This window comes from Schistocerca americana, chromosome 3 (assembly GCF_021461395.2).
Source record: "Schistocerca americana isolate TAMUIC-IGC-003095 chromosome 3, iqSchAmer2.1, whole genome shotgun sequence".
Classification (NCBI taxonomy): Eukaryota; Metazoa; Arthropoda; class Insecta; order Orthoptera; family Acrididae; genus Schistocerca; species Schistocerca americana.
Genome location: NC_060121.1, coordinates 747597128 through 747615216, shown reverse-complemented (window position 1 = coordinate 747615216; position 18089 = coordinate 747597128). Strand labels below are relative to the sequence as shown.

General features: G+C 44.3%; 1 protein-coding gene across 1 annotated transcript; it reads left to right on the top strand.

The window, feature by feature from the left end:
* The first annotated feature begins 1172 nt into the window (after positions 1-1172).
* LOC124606362 lies at positions 1173-17411 on the top strand. Its single transcript, XM_047138344.1, has 2 exons — positions 1173-1677; positions 17014-17411. The coding sequence occupies exons 1-2, from the start codon at positions 1173-1175 to the stop codon at positions 17409-17411; spliced, it is 903 nt and encodes a 300-aa protein (XP_046994300.1).
* The last annotated feature ends 678 nt before the right edge of the window (positions 17412-18089 follow it).

Below are 18089 nucleotides of genomic sequence, written 5' to 3'. Positions count from 1 at the left end.
GTATGTTTCCGAAAAACTTTGGTCTTCTTTTCCTGATTTTTTGCGTAATCGTCTCAGTCTGTTCGTACACTTTTTTGTCGGTGTCTTTATCCTAGATCCCTACCTTCTGAACCAGCCCGTAGACCTTCCTGATTATTTTGCAGTCTTGATTTTCATTCTTCCCTTGATTACTGTTTTTTCCGAAGCATACAACGCCTCCGGTAAGACTACGGTACTTTTGTTTCTTAATTTGGCATTGATGGATATACTTCTTTTGATTTAATGTTTCCACCCAAGTCTGTATGCTCCTTGCAGTTTGGTAATCCTTCCCTCATTGAATATCGAGTTAAGTCCTATTTTCTACATAATCTCTCTGGTATTTGAAACATTCTACTTGTGTTAATTTTCCAAACTTTGTTATCAGTAGATGTCTGTCCGTGGATTTTTCTGTCCACGTACGACGTTTTCCCATAAGAGATTTGTAGTCTTGGTTTGGCTGAGATTTCGTGTAGTGTATCATCAGCAAACGCTGAACATTTTATGTTGACGGTTTTATCCTTGTGTCTCCGCGTCTTTACCCAGCTGACTCCTTCGTAAGGTGTCCTGATTATTTTCTTCGAAATATTGATGCTACTGTTATTACTATTAATGTATTTCTCTCGAAGACAGTGTGTCATTTTTTTGCACAGTCGATTCTCGTTAGTTAACGAGCTGAAGCAATGTTACGGGCGTATTCAGTTAATAAAACACATGCCTTGTACGACTTTCTGTCGTAAGCTGAACGATTTTGCCAGCTACCGCGCTGTGGTAGGCAGACAGAAAGTGAAGATGTAGGCGCGTAGGGGAAAACGGAGTTCCTGCGGCACTTTACATTCCTCTATAAAACCCTTTCTCTCTTAAAGAGTAACACCCTGCTGGTCCCCACCCCTCCCCCCTCGCCCTTCCCTCCAGCGCCCCACGCATTGCTGGGGGTCCGAGCCGAAGGCACGCAGGATGCTGTACGGTGCGCGTCGCGTCGCTTCACGTCACGTGGTGGGGAAAGCTGGGCGGCCCGGCGCTGAGCGCTGCTCGGCGCGTCGGTGGGAGGGCGCGACCACGCGGCTCATAAAAAGGGAAGACGCCAGCCACCGATACGGTCACTCAGCTCCGACCGACTGGCGAACGTGAACGCGAGCACACTCACACGGCACGCCATGGGACCAGCGATGCGCTCACTGCTGCTCTTACTGTCGCTGGCCGCGGCGGCCTTCTCCGCCGCCGTGGTGCCGCCGGTGGCCGTCGAGGACAACGAGGTGGGCGTGGAGGGCCGCGGCGTCTCCGGAGGCGGCGACGGAGCCGGCTGGCGGCTGGCCGTCAAGGTGCTGGCTGACTGTACGGAGCGCGGGGACCTGGTCAGCTGTCTGGGGGTGAAGACGGCCGCCGCGCTCGGCCGCGCCGCCCGCATGTCCGACATCAAGCTGGCCGACGGCGTGTCGTTCGTGAGGACCGGCGCCGCCGACGACCGCGACGGCGGCCGGGCGCTCGCCTCCGAGGCCGACATGCAGAATGCCATAGACAGCCAGGAGCCGGACAGCCGCAGCGACAAGCTCGTCGACCTGATGATGGAGGCCACCGGCAGGTTCCTCAGGACGCACTCCCTGCAGTTCAAGCTGCCCGACGAGATCCCGGGACAGATCCAGCGCGCCCTGCAGGATGAAGGTGAGACCACCAGCGTCGGTTTCTTCCTCAGTTTTTGTCTCAGATACTTTCAGTACTTTCTGCCTATTAACTCGTATACCTCGAATCGTTACTGCTGTTTTCAGTTTGCAATTTCTATGTTTCAGTACGGTACTATCAAACGAACCCTTCTTCTACTCAACTTCTTCCAGAAATTTCAGTTCTTAATAGCACCTCGTCAGCTATCCAATCTTCAGCGTTCTCCTCTAACACCGCATTTCAAAAGAGCTTCTATTCTCTTTTTTCCCGAAATGTTTTCGTCTACGTTTGAGTTTCATGTAAGGCTACATTCTAAAGAGCATCAAAAAATGTTCAACTGTGTGTGAAAGCTTATGGGACTTAACTGCTATGGTCGTCAGTCCCTAGGCGTACACATTACTTAACCTAAATTATCCTAAGGACAAACACAAGCCGGCCGGAGTGGCCGTGCGGTTCTAGGCGCTACAGTCTGGAACCGTGTGACCGAGATGGTCGCAGGTTCGAATCCTGCCTTGGGCATGGATGTGTGTGATGTCCTTAGGTTAGTTAGGTTTAAGTAGTTCTAAGTCCTAGGGGACTGATGACCTCAGAAGTTAAGTCCCATAGTGCTCAGAGCCATTTGAAACATTTGACAAACACAACACCCATGCCCGAGAGGACTCGAACCTCCGCCGGGACCAGCCGTACAGTCCATGACTGCAGTGCCCTAGACCGCTCGGCTAATACCGCGCGGCTAAAGGGCATCAAAAGTCGCTCATATTGGTTCTTTTTCAGAAAAAGACTTTTGTTGTTATTGGCAACCTGCGTTTTATATCCTTTTCACTTCCAGTAGCGTCAGTTATTTTTCTGTATAAATACCAAAACCCATTTACGATCCTTTGTGTTTTATATACTAATCTAATTCCGTCCGTATCGCTTAAGGGGCTACTTTCCATTACCCTAGCTGTAATTTTGTTGCTGTTCATCTTATAACATCATTTCAAGACCCTTTACATTCCGTACTCCTACTATTACTACTACTACTACTTCTACTACTGCTGCTTCTCTTGCATGTCTCTTGCTGTCTCTGAGAGAATCACAATGTTATTGGCATAAGAGAAACCTTAAATTTGCTAAATGACGTCATATTTGCCTTCAGCTGTTACTACTTTGATTTTATTATTGTAATTTCTGCATTTATGTTCTCAAGAATCTACATAGCGTAATACAAAGTACCGGGATCAATATAATGTGAGATTAACAGTACGTGCAGACGTTTCTGCAATTTGTTAACAATGATATACTCATAAGATTTCTGGCATGCAGTTTGAGCACAGGTAACAACGTAATACGTACGCATATCCAAAAGCCACCAGTCCGAAATACATTATCGGACATGACATTTCATTTGAAGTGCTGTTATTGTTAGTGGACTATGTTAGCCACAACATATTTACATACCTGAAATGTGTGCACTTCTGAGAGACTTGAGTCAATACCTGAAACAATTCTGGGGTCTGTTTCTTCATTGAGTATCTATTGCGTTTTTTTTTTTTTTTTTTTTAAGGCACAAGAAATCTCAATTCAATTTAAATTTTTCATTTCTTCTCCAAGTTTTTTTAATTCCCTCTCAAGATTTCTTATTTTTTATTTCACGCTTTGTTAAATGATTAAATAAAATATGAGTAGGCCACAGTCCTGTCTCACTCCCCAGCCAGTACTTGTCTTTCATGTCTTTTGACTTTTAAGACTTGAGATTAGTTTCTGTACAAGTTAAAAATGATTTCTCAATCCCTATATTTAATACCTGCTAGCTTCAAAATTTCTAAGAATATGCACCAGTCACCTTTGTCTAAATACACAAATGCTACAAACGCAGCTTAGGGTTTGCATATGCAGCCTAAAATAATAATACTTTTGAATCTCTTTACGTTATGCTAATGGCAGTACCTCCCTCGCCAAATTCATCGTGAAGTAGCAGAATAAAGTCAATCGTCAGCTGATGAAACCAATACGGAGCAATCCTCTCCGTACAGCTATGGCAGAAATGCGTTCCTGTCCTCCACAACTCGGTGCCGCTATGACTCACACCTGACCATCGATCACTGCTTATTGCGTATACGTGACATATATTCCTCAAACACTTCCACGATCGACCTGTATGGCGGATTACACGAAGGGAAACGTTGTCCCTGTGGCAGTGAAAATCCGCCCTAGTAACTGTTGAACCTCGGCGGCGCTATGACTCACACCTGACTGCGGATCACTGCTTATTGCGTATACGTGACATACATTACTCAAACGCTTCCACGATCGTCTTGTGTGGCGGATTACACGAAGGGAAACGTTGTTCCTGTGGCAGTGAAAATACACCCTACTAACTGTTGAGCCTAGAAACCCTAATTCTTCTGTAATTCCCGACAGTCCATAACACATTCGTCTTGCACCGATCATCGTTTCACGTTTTAAGTCAGTTGACTCGTTACGTGTTGTCACGTTCACTGTACACTCCTCTGCAACAGAATGCTTGGATATCGTTTCTACACTTTCGCCTTACGCGACATATAACGGCAACATTCGGGTCTCCTACACAGCTCATCTTCAAATGCGACAACCCTTCCCGTGACTTCTTGTTTCCCAGCAAGGTATGCAAATCATCTCGAGTGCTGACGTTGTAACATCCAAGATTCCGTTAGAAACGTGCTCATACTAATTACACGTACTTAATAATAATAATAATGATCGGTGTTAATGAATGTTCAGTGTTTGTTTGACTTGATCGCAAACATCGTCCCGTAGTTTAATTGCTGTTTCTTGCCATCCACATTTGTGTTGAGAAATGTCCCATTCAGTGAAAAACTCTCATACTCTATTACAAACCGTAGTAAAAAGAGTTCCTTCAAATGTTATAGGCTTTAGCTGCATGTTCTTCTGCTATAACTGTCGTTCCGCTGTGACACTGCATTTCATTTCCGGACACAGATGGAGCATATACTGTGGTTGTAAATGGTTTTGTTACCATTTCACCACGATACAGAACGTTGAAAACTCAGTACTGTCATCTGCTTTAGTTTGTATTGTACCTGCTGTAGAGTTAAATCGATATGAAATGCTATAAATTCTGTCACAAGAAGCGTACAACGAACAAGGCCTGACAAGTATGACATTGCTGCTACCTAGGACAGCGACACCATATCCGTATAGACTGTTCCCGGTCTGGTTAAAATTCAAATGGTTCAAATGGCTCTGAGCACTATGGGACTTAACATCTATGGTCATCAGTCCCCTAGAACTTAGAACTACTTAAACCTAACTAACCTAAGGACATCACACACATCCGTGCCCGAGGCAGGATTCGAACCTGCGACCGTAGCAGTCGCGCGATTCCGGACTGAGCGCCTAGAACCGCGAGACCACCGCGGCCGGCCCCGGACTGGTATTAAAAATAAGAGCTGCTGCATATTTTGTTCAATAGTTATCAAACATAACACATTATTCAGCAAACACCAACGGACGCAGGGAAATAGTACCATAACTGTGTCAATTATCTTTCTGTTACTACCAATCCAGTTGACTTTTTGGCCGATTCATAAAAAGAGGTAAATAATTTCATGATGTTAAGCTCTAAAATGACGAAGCAACGGAAAACAGGCAATACTAGAGAAAGGATTTTAGAGGAGTTATTAGTCAAATGGGGTCCGAAAGGATCAAACTTTGGACCAAAAACAGGTTAAATCAGCCCAGTTTTCAATGCATCGTGGTCTACATGGACTCTACATTCAATACTGAACTGCCATTTAGTGTCCCCAGTACACTCACACCAGCAAGTTATTCACTTGGAATCGGAGAATATCGTTAAAGTACAAGTATCAAGGGAAAAAAAGAAATAAGTAGTTTTCCAGTATCATCATTGCGAGAAGTTGTCATTCAGGACACTTGCTCTGATCTTTCTTCAAGACGACGGTGATGCTTGTCTGACAACCCGACGAGATATGAAACTTCCTGGCAGATTGAAACTGTGTGCCGAACCGAGATTCGGACTCGCGACCTATGCCTTTCGCGAGCAGGTGCTGTACCATCTGAGCTACCCAAGGACGACTCATGCCCCCTCCTCACAGCTTTACTTCCGCCAGTACCTCTCTTACCTTCCAAACTTCGCAGAAGCTCTCCTGCAGGAGAGTTGCCCGCGAAAGGCATACGTCCCGAATTCGAGTCTCGGTACGGCACACAGTTTTAATCTGGCATGAAGTTTCATATCAGCGCACACTCCGCTGCAGAGTGAAAATTTCATTCTAGAAACCCGAGGAGATGTCATATGCAAAAGTTCCCGAGATCGGATGTTTATTCGTCTAAGTCGCTGGGTTACCTAAAGAAGACATGTCAGTAATAGGTACTGAGGTAGCTTTCACTTTTGTACGAATAGACAAGTATGACTGTGCAACATTTCGATGTATGCCGCACACCCGACCCTTTCTGATCAGACTGTTCTGCGTTGACCGCCTAAAACCAGACAATGCACAGCTCTCACGGGATGTGCCGCCCTCACAGGCAGCAGACGCGAAGGTCGAGTAGAAAGCCACGCTGGCGGTAAGTGCCCGCATGATTACCGAGCGGACGTGCGGAGGTGCAGCGCCCGAGCCGTAACGGGAACGCCTAATCGCGACGCAGGGTGGGGTCGCGACAATGAGCGCCGACCCACGCGCTCCGTCGTGACCCACAAGGCAGGCGGCACAGTTCCGCGGCAGGGGTGGCGTCTTCTCCGAAGCTCGCGTTTCGGCCAGAATCCGGCAGCGCCGTACCTCGGCCGCTTCTCGGAAGGCGATGAGCCGCGGACGCGAGCGTCCGGTGACGCCACCGGCCGGGACTTTCTCCCGCGAGGCCCGATGAAAGTGCCCTGCCCCCCTTCCACTGGCCGCGCCGGCTATCGTATTACCCGTGGCGCTGCGTGGGTCGTGACCGCGACATCTCGTACAAAGGCAGCGGTAACGAAATCGGAAGACGCGGCGGTCACAAAGGCGTTGTGAAGCAGGGAGAACTCTCTACTTCAGTACGCTGATGTCATAAGAATTACAGCACCAGAAAAGATATCTAATGAAACATTATTTATTGCGCCTACATAGTACATTAAGAAGACTACACGATTCAGTTGATAGGTCATTTGCGGGTATACGGGCTGTGTCATTGACTTCACACAGCTGCCACCTATGATAGCAACGATGGCTATGAGGCGGCTGGAGAGACATATACGATTACGCCATCATTTGTATCTCTTGACGATACCACTCCGATTTTAGTGAACACCGTCACGTCAAAAGTATCCGGACAAGTATTTGTGAACACTGGTGAGGTTGGTGTCCAGCGTTCGCCTCTATGGCGGCTTTGCTCGGAGCGCTTTCAGCGGGCTGTCTATGGAAGAATGGCAGCTTGCGCAAGAGTCGAAATCAGAGAAGGTAGTGATGGACGCTGGGGGCTGGAACAAAATCGACGTTCTAACTCATCCCAAAGGTGATCTCTCAAGTTCTCTCGGTGCGAATGATCAGTAGCGTGCTTCTGAGTGCTCTACTGCGTTGTTGTTTCAATATTTTATGCACAGCACTTCGACCAGTTGTTGTTGAAGTCCAGGCAGCAAGTACAGGTAACAGATAAACTCGCAGCACATGGAAAGGACGGTCGGGTCGGTTGTTGAAACAACAATTGGGCAGAACAACCAGAAGCACACCATTAATACCAAAGGTGCTCCTTTGGGACCAGGTATTGACTCAGTACAGATGAGTCCTATTCAGGAATGTTACTGTCAACAAATCATTTCCACAGGGATGTTGCATTATGACAGAGTGCATTGTCTGCTGAGCTCGGAGCTGCTCCTGCTCTTCTGTGCGCAGTATTTGATGATATAAAATGTGTTCATACCCTTCCGCATTCACTGGTCTGTTAATCACGAGGCGAACCACACCCTAACCAGAAAATACACCCGCACTCAGTAACACCACCTCCACCGTCGCTCACTGTTCGCACTATATGTAATGGCGGGTAACGTTCTAAGAGCATTCGCCAAACGCACTAATCCTTCCATCTCATTGCCACTGGATATACGTCATTCCAGTTCACTAGTTCATTCATCTACCGTCCAATAGCATTGCTCTCTACACCACCTCAAGCGTCGCTCAACATTGACAACAGAAACATGTGGCTTATGAGAAGCTGCTTGGCCATTGTGCTGGCTGGACTACAGGTAGCACATTTGAGCTCATGAGTGATTCCTTCCGCTGATTTCATGGACTTTTTACAACCACCCTCCGCAATGCTCGACGGTTCCTGTCCATTACTACATGAAGTACGCCTGGTCTAGGTTTAGCTGTGATTTGCACATCACGTTTCCACTTCACAGTCACTTCACCAACAGTCTTCTTGGGCAGCTTTAGAAATGTTATACCTCGATTTGTTCAAAATGTTCAAATGTGTGTGAATTCCTAAGTAACCAAACTGCCAAGGTCATCTGTCCCTAGACTTACACACTACTTAAACTAACTTAAAGTAACTTATGCTAAGAACAACATACACCCATTCCCGAGGGAGGACTCGAACCTCCGGCACCTCAAAACGCGCGGCCACTCCATGCGGCATCGACTTGTTACTCAGATGACATCCTATAACCAGATTCTATGTAACTGAGCTCTCCTGTAGACCCAATATGCCGCTACTCATTCTCTGCTAACAACGTAGCAGTCCCCGTTTCTTTTTATATTCGCGGGTCTGCCTCTCATGACGTCTGACGATAGATTCTGCATTACGTAGTTGTGTCCGAATCAGATAGTGCAATAGGACATGTTTTAAACGGGTCTAAAGATGGGCACTTCAGAACGAAACAGATAGTCTGACGACAATTTTTGTTATCATGGATTGGAATTGTAATCCGTGCTGTTCCAGCTCTGTTTCGGAATTCATCAACTTTAATCTCTGGAACTGGCTCTCTGTGGGTCAAATACCTGGAGAACATGCTGGCCAAGGGAACAGGCCAATACCCTGTGCACGGGAAACATGCGGTACTGCGTTATCTTTTTGAGAGTTAACGTTACGGAGACCTCGACGACAGATTACAGACATCAGATTTAACATGTCAGAAATAAAACGCCAACTGTCCAAATTACCGGTCTCCTAACTAGCGTGCCAAATGGTGCACCTGTATGACAGTGGCGAATGCAATATAGCGACGTTCATTCTCCTCAAACACTCCACATACAGGTACGCCCCTGTCAACGAATGACAACCCCACAGTACTGAAAAGATGCTGAAAAGATAGGAAACAAACCACTTTAAAATGGAACTTTGAATAAATTCATGAGATGTAATCATATAAGTCATCTCAGTCGGAAGAGTCACGATTCGGCACTTAGTTTTTCACGAATCGTTAGTACAGTACAAATCTACTCAGATGAAACATGGTCCCTACATCTTAATCCATTCCAAACCGTAACAATTTATATAGCCACCTTTTCTCAAGAGGTGATTCGTACCCGGGCAAACAAAAATTTATCACCGGACCGACGGTTTAAAATTGTGCCAGTGTGATATTTCTCAAGACATAGCTGCATATTCCTTTGGTGGTTCAGTCATAATTTCATTTTCACATCACGAAGACGGTGTAAATTTTTAGTTAAGTGTACTAGGAGCCATTAAAGTAGACGTAGAGAGAATATGTCATCGATCTTACTGCGTTTCCATAGAGACATCCTCTCTACATTGCTTTAAAGACAAAAGTAAAGATTTAATGCCTCCATTTCCGTGTTTCGTCAGCCATATCGTTCACATATCTTCCGTACGGCAGTCATCCTGATCTCACCTGCATTGGACTATTGACAGAGAACGCAAAGTAGCTTCTTAGAGACGCACTTGGACAAAATATCTCGAAGGAAACGAAAATGTCGGCGAAATTTTATCATTAACAAAGCTCGCGATTTCACATTCCATCTCTCGAAGGAGAAACGAAGAAAATGCTGAATGAACGTGCCATAGCTAACGAGCTCACTGGAGGCAGAGCACAGCCTCGAACAGCACACGAATGGGAAGAAAATGACCAACTTCCAAACATCCAGGCATTCACACTAAGCAGTTTCGGTAATTCAGAATAAATCTTGGTGATCGGATGAGGATACGAGCGCTTCGTGCCTTGATGGCGTAGCCATATTTTCCCATTACGTATTCCTATAACTGTCACCCGTGGTCGGATTCGACCCCAGACTCTGAACCATGAACGTAGCTCTTGTAGGAGGGATTGACATTTGTTGCAGATATTTTTCTCCTACCCCACCGAATGTAAGAAGAGGAACAACTTGCTGTTATTTAATAAATAAAATGTTTGTATCTTTACCAGTTATGATGGTCTATCGTTTCAAAATCACTACAGCCGAAATAGCTGGTGAAATATGGAAGCATGAATGTGTTCAGTACAGGTCTTTAAGGGTTTGTGTGAAATAACTTCCACACTTTTCGTGGTCACTTAGTGTACGCAGTTATTAAGGGAAATACTGATTGGTACTAAATAATAATGAGTAATGCTCGAATCGCTTCTTCTTTAAACTCTGAACCACTGGTGGTCATTAGGATGTTCTCACAAATTCGACCTAAGCTTGCTGATGATTAGACTCATTCTTATCACCTAAATGAATTCTGCGGTATATTTCACTGGGCTGTGGAAAGTTGGCTTCATTCCAGATCTTGATTCTGCATTCCATTATCTCAGACCATCGTTAATGGTAGACTTGGGAGATAACAGCTAAGGGTATGCTGTTCAGCAGTTAAGGAATGGGAGGGATTAAACGTTGAAAACTTGAGAAAAAGAAAAAGCCGGAGCGGACGGCACCACAGTCAGCTGCCTCTCACGAAGCTGGTGCCTGGCTCGACAGGAGGTGTCGCCCGTCATCTGTTTAGCTAACGGCGTGAGAGCCCTCTGTGGACCCAGCGTCGACACGCGACCAGCACTTGTTTGCTTGGCCGTGACTCTCATCTCTCAGGAGTCGCTTCCTAACACCAAGTACCAACAACGCGTTGGGAAGTGATGTATAAAGAAGGACTGAGTGGTACTCCCAGCATCAATAAAGAAGGTGTGCGAATACCAGTGCTGAATCCTCAGCATATAAACGAGTGAGCGTCTTCGTACCTTAATTACTGAGGTATTGCACTGGGAGTAGTGAAGTTCGTGATACACTCGTAAGAATGTCCGTATGGAGACCACCGTCTTGTTTGGACATGTGGAGTTGTCTATATCTTTGTCAGTAATTCGAGGTTCAGTGTTGACTAAATAGGCAAATAGTACATGTATTTCTAGAATTTTACTTCTGACAGATATATTTATGGTCCAAATGCGACTTTCAGTAATAGCACGACGCTGTGATTGTCTCTGACTACTGCCTTACTGAAGTTTACATTTTCATCGAAATAAGCTATTAGTTCTACTTTGCTTCCGTTGTTTTTTCTCGCCGTTCGAGGCTCTATTGTGAAACACTTACAAGAAATTTGTGGATATAAAGGACTGGTCATCGCTGGCCACTACTTTCTTCCATCTTCCGGGCAACATAGAATCCGGCGGCGGAAGAACTGAGAGTCTTTGGAGAGTTCTATGAATTGATGCAATTCTGTACCTGTTCATGTGGCTGGAAGTGCTGGTCGGCCAGGTCTTGATAGTCAGAGGGAGCAATGTCTGAAGTATAGGGCATGTGGGATTGAACTTCCGTTTCCAACGTTTCCCATTACGTCAGTAGAGCACTGTCATGCCGAAAAATCACCTTCTTATTTCTTTCCCTGTGTTGTGTTCGTTTGTCTTTCGGTGCTCGGCTCACGAGCATAATTTTCTTTCGATAATGTTAGCCGCTGAGTGTTTCTGTAAGTTTCACTAGAGTTGAAATTCTCTCTTCCACCGCCATTCCGGTCTTTGACCTCAAAATCACCGTCCTTGAAACCTTGAAACCATTCTCTGCACGCTCTTTCACTAGGAGATGACGAAAATTGGGCTCGTAAGTTGACACATTCAATCGAGAATAACTTTATGATGCACTGACAAGCCTTTGGCTGCGTTTCCTTTACAAGCGGTTAAGCTTATTACACGACACTTACGACCCACCATCTGCACCACCACTCGTCGCTTCCGCCACCTATTGCAAAACGGCAGAAGCAAAGTTGTTGAACTACTATGTTTTTAAGCTCACAGCCTTCAAAAACCACCAGATTATAAGTTTCAACAATCCAAGTTGGGAGCAGGTTACCTCACTTTTATATTGCAACGCTATTTCTTAATTTTGTGAGAAAATTTCAATATTTGTATTAGCTCACACATGTGATACAACACTGTCTCCTGAAGAACTTTGAGAAGACGTAAAAGTTCCTAAAATCTAGTACGAAACGCGTGTTCTTAAATGCTACGTCAAATTCACACGGCTCCCCCACAATTAATCATGTAATTACTCAGGTGTGGCAGCTTCTTTTTCATAAAAACGTGTTAAAAGCGTTACTAATAACATTTTTAAGACTTGGTTGTGAGTGCAGTTGTTGCTATTTTCTATCGTTGAACTCCTTAACATTCCTTTGTCCAAGAGCAACGACCCGGACAGAGGAGAATGGACTGTAATGCAATGAAAGAGGGACACGTGACAGAGGAGAATGTGTCTCGTTTTACGGGTCCTTTACAGCCTCATTTCCGGTAGTGAGGCATGTAAACGGCCAGCTCGATGACGTGACTTCTCTGGAAACCGTTAAACGTTTTGCGTCCAGCACGGAGTAAATGTTTGTCTATGAAGCTAGGCTCGGGTGTTAACTTCATGACTAACAGCGTATTTAGAAAGATATTCATACTCCAAGGTACTTCCAGTTTATGATAGTCTGCTTCCGGTTAAACTGTAAGAATACTGAGTACAGATAGCATTCGCTACGTACTGCTTGTTGAACAGTTTTCTTTCTGAAGGTGCAAGGGTCGGATACAAAAACCAAATTCATTTTGGATGCGTGGTTCTCATCTTAAATATTGTTCTTCACAAGTATTCATAATTCTGTTATTGAATTTTTTTCACAAATCATTATTCGGTGTATAGTGTGTATTTCTGGAGAAAATTATAAACTACTTGCTTCTTCGTCAAGGCTCATAAGACCCAGTTGTTAGCACATTTTAGTTGTCAAATAAGTATATTTGTTGGTATTACTATTGTAGATCTATGAGCAAATGGAGCTGATTTTATAAAATTTCCTCGTAGTTCTTTACTTTGTTATCCGTATTTCCCCTCTCACTTCTGTTATTCCAACTCGATATTTTGTACATATTCCGCTAGTGATAAACATTCTCGTCTCCATCGTTCACTTTGTACTCTCACTTGCTTTTATATCAGGTTCAAATCTCATTTTGTAGAGCTTATTCTGCGTACTAGTTAAGCGAATATGGACATAACGTCCAGTCACAGCTGGTATTGTTTTCATTGCGGTGACGATACTGAACACTGCAACACACACCTAGTAGGATATTCTTTGGACATAGACCGTAGAAACCTGTTCTCATTTATTTAGAAATTTTCCTGTAGCTGCTCGCGTCCAATATAGTACCTCGGTATACGTCTAACTTTTAACGCATTTTTATTCTTACAGTTACATTTTTCCAGCTATTGTCCACATTATATTGCCAACAGTTGAATGACCTCTACGAGATATCGTGGATGGGTGGAAGATATGTGTGACGGAGGCGTCACAGACCGTTACTGTCTGGTATTCCCTGTTTCTGTCCTCTCATGACGATGACGGACTGAAAACGGGAGTCCTCACAGTAAGACCGTGTTGACCCCTGCGTCTCTGATGCCCTGTGGTGTTACTGGATGAAGTTTCCAGACATAGTGCAGTATCTTCAATTTGTCCTCGCGGTAACCTCTGTAGCACCAGAAACTTTGTCTGTATGAGTTTTGGTTTGAACTACTGAGTATATGACTTCCTTTGAAGATCCCATCTACAGGTATTCAGAGCACATCTGCAATGTAACACGTACTTGTGTTGTAACTCCTGGGTTTACTGCTACTGTGGCGAGGAAGACTGAGGGCCGGTTTAAGAAACAAGCGACAGAAGCCGTTTCTTTGCGGCGCAAAGCTGTGAGGGACGCTCGAGCCGCCACCGCTGTGGATTTTTTATGCAGGACGTATGAGAACTCGTAGCGGCCGTTTTGGGTCCCAAGCAGAGTGGGGAGGTAGGGGAGCGTCGAAGTGTAAAATCTTTGTACAGTGTGTATCATAACTGGTAATTATTGAAAGTGTACGAATGGAAAGGGCGGCGGCCTACCACATATTCTTTCGAAATATAACAGCGACGACTTTCTATAAGGGCACAGTACTTCTGTATTGCTAATCCTCGCTAAACGGCACAGATTGCTACTGATGAGCTCGAAATTCACATTATTAGAGTATAAAGAACATTGTTTATCTGGATATAGTCTGTATTCCTTTGAAAACATAAATCACTGCCTAAATCTCCGATCTATGTCAGGAAGTCAATGACTCGTTTTTGGAATCTGTGGAGGAAATGCTAGCTCTTTGTACGCATTTTCTTAGGACATATTTCACCAGAATGTAGAAGAAATGATTACGAACGTTTTCTTTTCTTTTGATTATGTATCGAAAGACTAGTATATTACACAAAAGAATTTTCCATTACAGTCAATAGTTTCTGAATTACATTCTGATGATAGATACACAAAATTCCTTATATATTCTCAGGAGTTATTGCGCCAATTCAGCGGACAGCCAAAGATTTATAAGGCGTTTCATACATAACCAGACAGTTATTCGAACTCAGGCCCAAAATGCAAACCGTTAACGGAGGATAGCGTAATATACTCGTATCAGCTTTAGTGCTACCCCCGGTGTAAATCGAAGTGATTGGAAAGCTTCTTTAACTTCAAATAACAGGCTATGAGACCACTTTTTGCCTCTTGGAAATGGAGACATTAAGTTATCACTACACTAAAGGTACAGTAAAGAAACTCTGTTTTAGCGATTCCACTTTTACAGGTGTAACTACACTCCTTGATAATTCACACCTATCTATTTAGAAAACGTAAGAAATCTATGACACCACACAATCTCCGTAACCATAAGTCTCAGTAAAACTCACATGATTAAGAATGTTCCGGTCTTTCTGCATACTTCTCACCAAAGCTTAATTGCAAAGCTTAATTGTGGTCTGTATCACATGAAGAAATGCATACCTATGCTAATCAAGGTAGCATTAGACCAGAACCGCTAGTGCCAAACGAAGGAATGCTTCAAAAACGTGCAAGGATATAGCGATGTGAACGAAAACCGGGCTTAAGATACCACCATAGATGATGTTTTTGTTTCAATGAAAGGAAACGCGTTGGGTGAGAAGAACATGGTTTTTGTTGTAGTTGCAAAGACGAATTTAAAATGTCTTCAATAAATATAAAGCATCTCTGGATAATATGGCCACAAAAAAGTTTAGATAAAGATTAGAAGCACGAACACCAATTAACGGATATATTGGATGTAATAAGTGAAAACGAAAAGATTAGTGAAGATAGGAGATGACAGCGGAGAGCATGAAAACTGGTTGGAAGGCTGATGAAATTAAAATATCCTTCGTCGTACTATGAGTTAAAACCACGAATTATATTTCAGCGCTCCATTGATGTTAAAGTCATCGAGGAGGGCGGAACCTAGAGCCCCAGCAATTGATGGGTCCGTAGGGAGGGGAGCTACACTAAAAAGAACCACTTCTCTGCTTTCGCACTTCCACATTTTTAATACATGATTATATCACCTGATGCAGTTGCTTCAAAAGTGTCATTATCACCTTGACAACAAATAAGAACACATTCATCTCCGTTAATCTTCCATCTCCTCCTTTTTCTGTAGTTTGTCTGCTGATATTACTCCATATTGTGTACCTTCTGATATTCTGAATGTCGTTGACGCTGTAATATCTCTTCCTCAAATGCTTCAAAAGCTCCAAAACTCTGGAAGGAAACTAGCAGTCATTGCTACAGTTCTTCATATGCCTCCTACCCATTTGTTCACAAATACAGAAAAATCAAAATGACATTCTCTAAAAGCACTCGGACCACCAATGATTTGCTGCTGAGCAAGTACACCTGTTACTTCAATAGCAACAGCTTTCATATTCCTATAAAAAAGGTGGTGGTAATACCGATGAGAGAAACGTTCCTCAGCCTGTCGTTCCTCATGTGATCTCCTCAATTGGATAGATATTTTAAGGGAATCATTCTTGAATTTACATGAAGTGATTCGGAAAATTACAAAATCTTCACTCTCCTGACTTCTAAGCCTCTTAACTTATAGTAAAAGCGTTCCAACTAGCCATCCAAACAAGTATGCTCCACAGGTAACTGGACAAGGTAGTTGGAATCCATTCGACAATTGTTTCTTTTGGGAAATTGCCAGATTGTAGTGCATTATTTCCTACACAACAGTAAGGAAAGGTGGGCTACAGAGTGGTGTAGCTGCCGTCGTAGGGGAGGTGAACAGGAGCACATATGTTTAGCGAACTTGAAAATATAGTTAACAAAAGTTTTAATTAACTTGTAGCTTTGTTCAAGCATTGCCAAGAAACTTTACAAAAGAACAGACAGCCATGAAGTCTAGCTATTACAATAAGTAAACTAAAGTGCATCATGCAGTGTGAGGCTCCTGCTACTAATGCACGAACGAACTTTCCAAGGCTGGCTGAGACTGAAGGCTGGCGAAGACTAACTGAGATTGGGCCGCGTAGCTACCACCTGCCATGTGATATCAGTGCCACTGACCAGGTGGCACATGTCATTGGATCCGCTGGGTGCCTTCGTGACCGCTGTCGGTGTGTGTCAGAAACGTGCATTTCCATTATCTATTGTGACACTGCGCGACGGGTAGTACCGATCATTATGGAATTTTTGCTTTAGATAACTCCACTGTATGTTGGCCAAATGCGTGAACTGGTGTTGCAAATCTACATCATCCAAAGTAGATCTCCTGGCTACAAAGGCTCTCAATTTGTACGTCAAAAATTTAGTGTCCACTGTATCCCAGTTAAACACCCTATCAGTTAAACACCTTGTCAAGCTACATAGGTAACTTGACAAGATAGTTGGGAACTATCTGACTAACTGGTTGTCCTACTAAATGGCATAACTTTTATGGAATTTGATCATTGACTAACTGCCTGGTTTATATCAATATTAAGGGTATATCACAATTAGTCATACTGACATTTAGGCAGCATGAGCAACCATTAAATATGTATTCATCTCAGTTTCAATTTTCATAAGCGATGGGAAATTATGAAATTAGGGCACAAGCTAACTGCAGCGTTTACTGTCCGCAGGCCGTGGTAAGAAGAAGAAGCTGTTGAAGGCTCTGATGCCCATCCTGTTGGGCGTGGGCGCCAAGATGTTGCTGTTGGTACCCCTGGGTCTGTTGGTGGTGGGCGTGTTGGCGTTCAAGGCGCTCATCGTGAGCAAGATCGCGCTCGTCCTGGGGGCCGTGCTGGCGGTGCAGAAGTTCCTGCGCGGCGGCTCTGGCGGCAGCGGCGGCGGCTGGGCCGGCGCTGGAGCGTCCGGAGGTGGCTGGAGCAGCGCGCCGGCCGCAGTCGGCTCCGGCTGGAGCGCTGGAGGAGCGTCCAGCGGACCCGGGGGCGCGCCCGGCGGCTGGGGCCGCAACCTGGAGGGCGACGCGCAGGAGATCGCATACAGCGCGCACGCGCCGCGCCCGCACCAGGACTAGCGCCCCCTCCACCTCCTCCTCAACCCCCCTAACTTATTCGTTATTTATCGCCGAGTGCCTGCTGTGTGCCTGCACTGAGTCTTTCAAGTGGACACAATCCATTCAGTAGACAGCTATTATTTTGGATCACTACGTTGTAACAAGTACGTAATTACAAAAAATCTGATTATTAACACAATTATGTAAAAAATACACCTAGAGTCTCCAGCTATGTCACGCGAACTTCTCATGCGTTACTTATAGCAACTGTTTCATAGATCGCTATAGATACAATACCATTTCGCCACTGAACAGTTCAATAGGTACCAGAAACGATTTGGGAAACAATAAACGTGACATACGAGAATCACCTCACTCCATTAATCAGTGACACTTTGCATAGTATCTCATTCACTCACTATTTTCGCTTGAAATATGTATAATTACTGGGACTGATGAACGAAAAGAGGAAAAATTTTCCTTCAGCAACCGGCCACAGAGAAGACTGTCCGAATGTTATGTTTATAGACCATCTGTATGAAGTCCATTTTACCTTTATGATAGCAGTAGGAGTGTATTTCATATGTAGTCCTCTCTTAACACTGTTTAAGAATTGTCCTAAATATACTTTCATGATGAATCCCAAGGATTCAGTGTAACAAATACTTTGTTGTGTTATCAAGTGTAATTGTTGATATT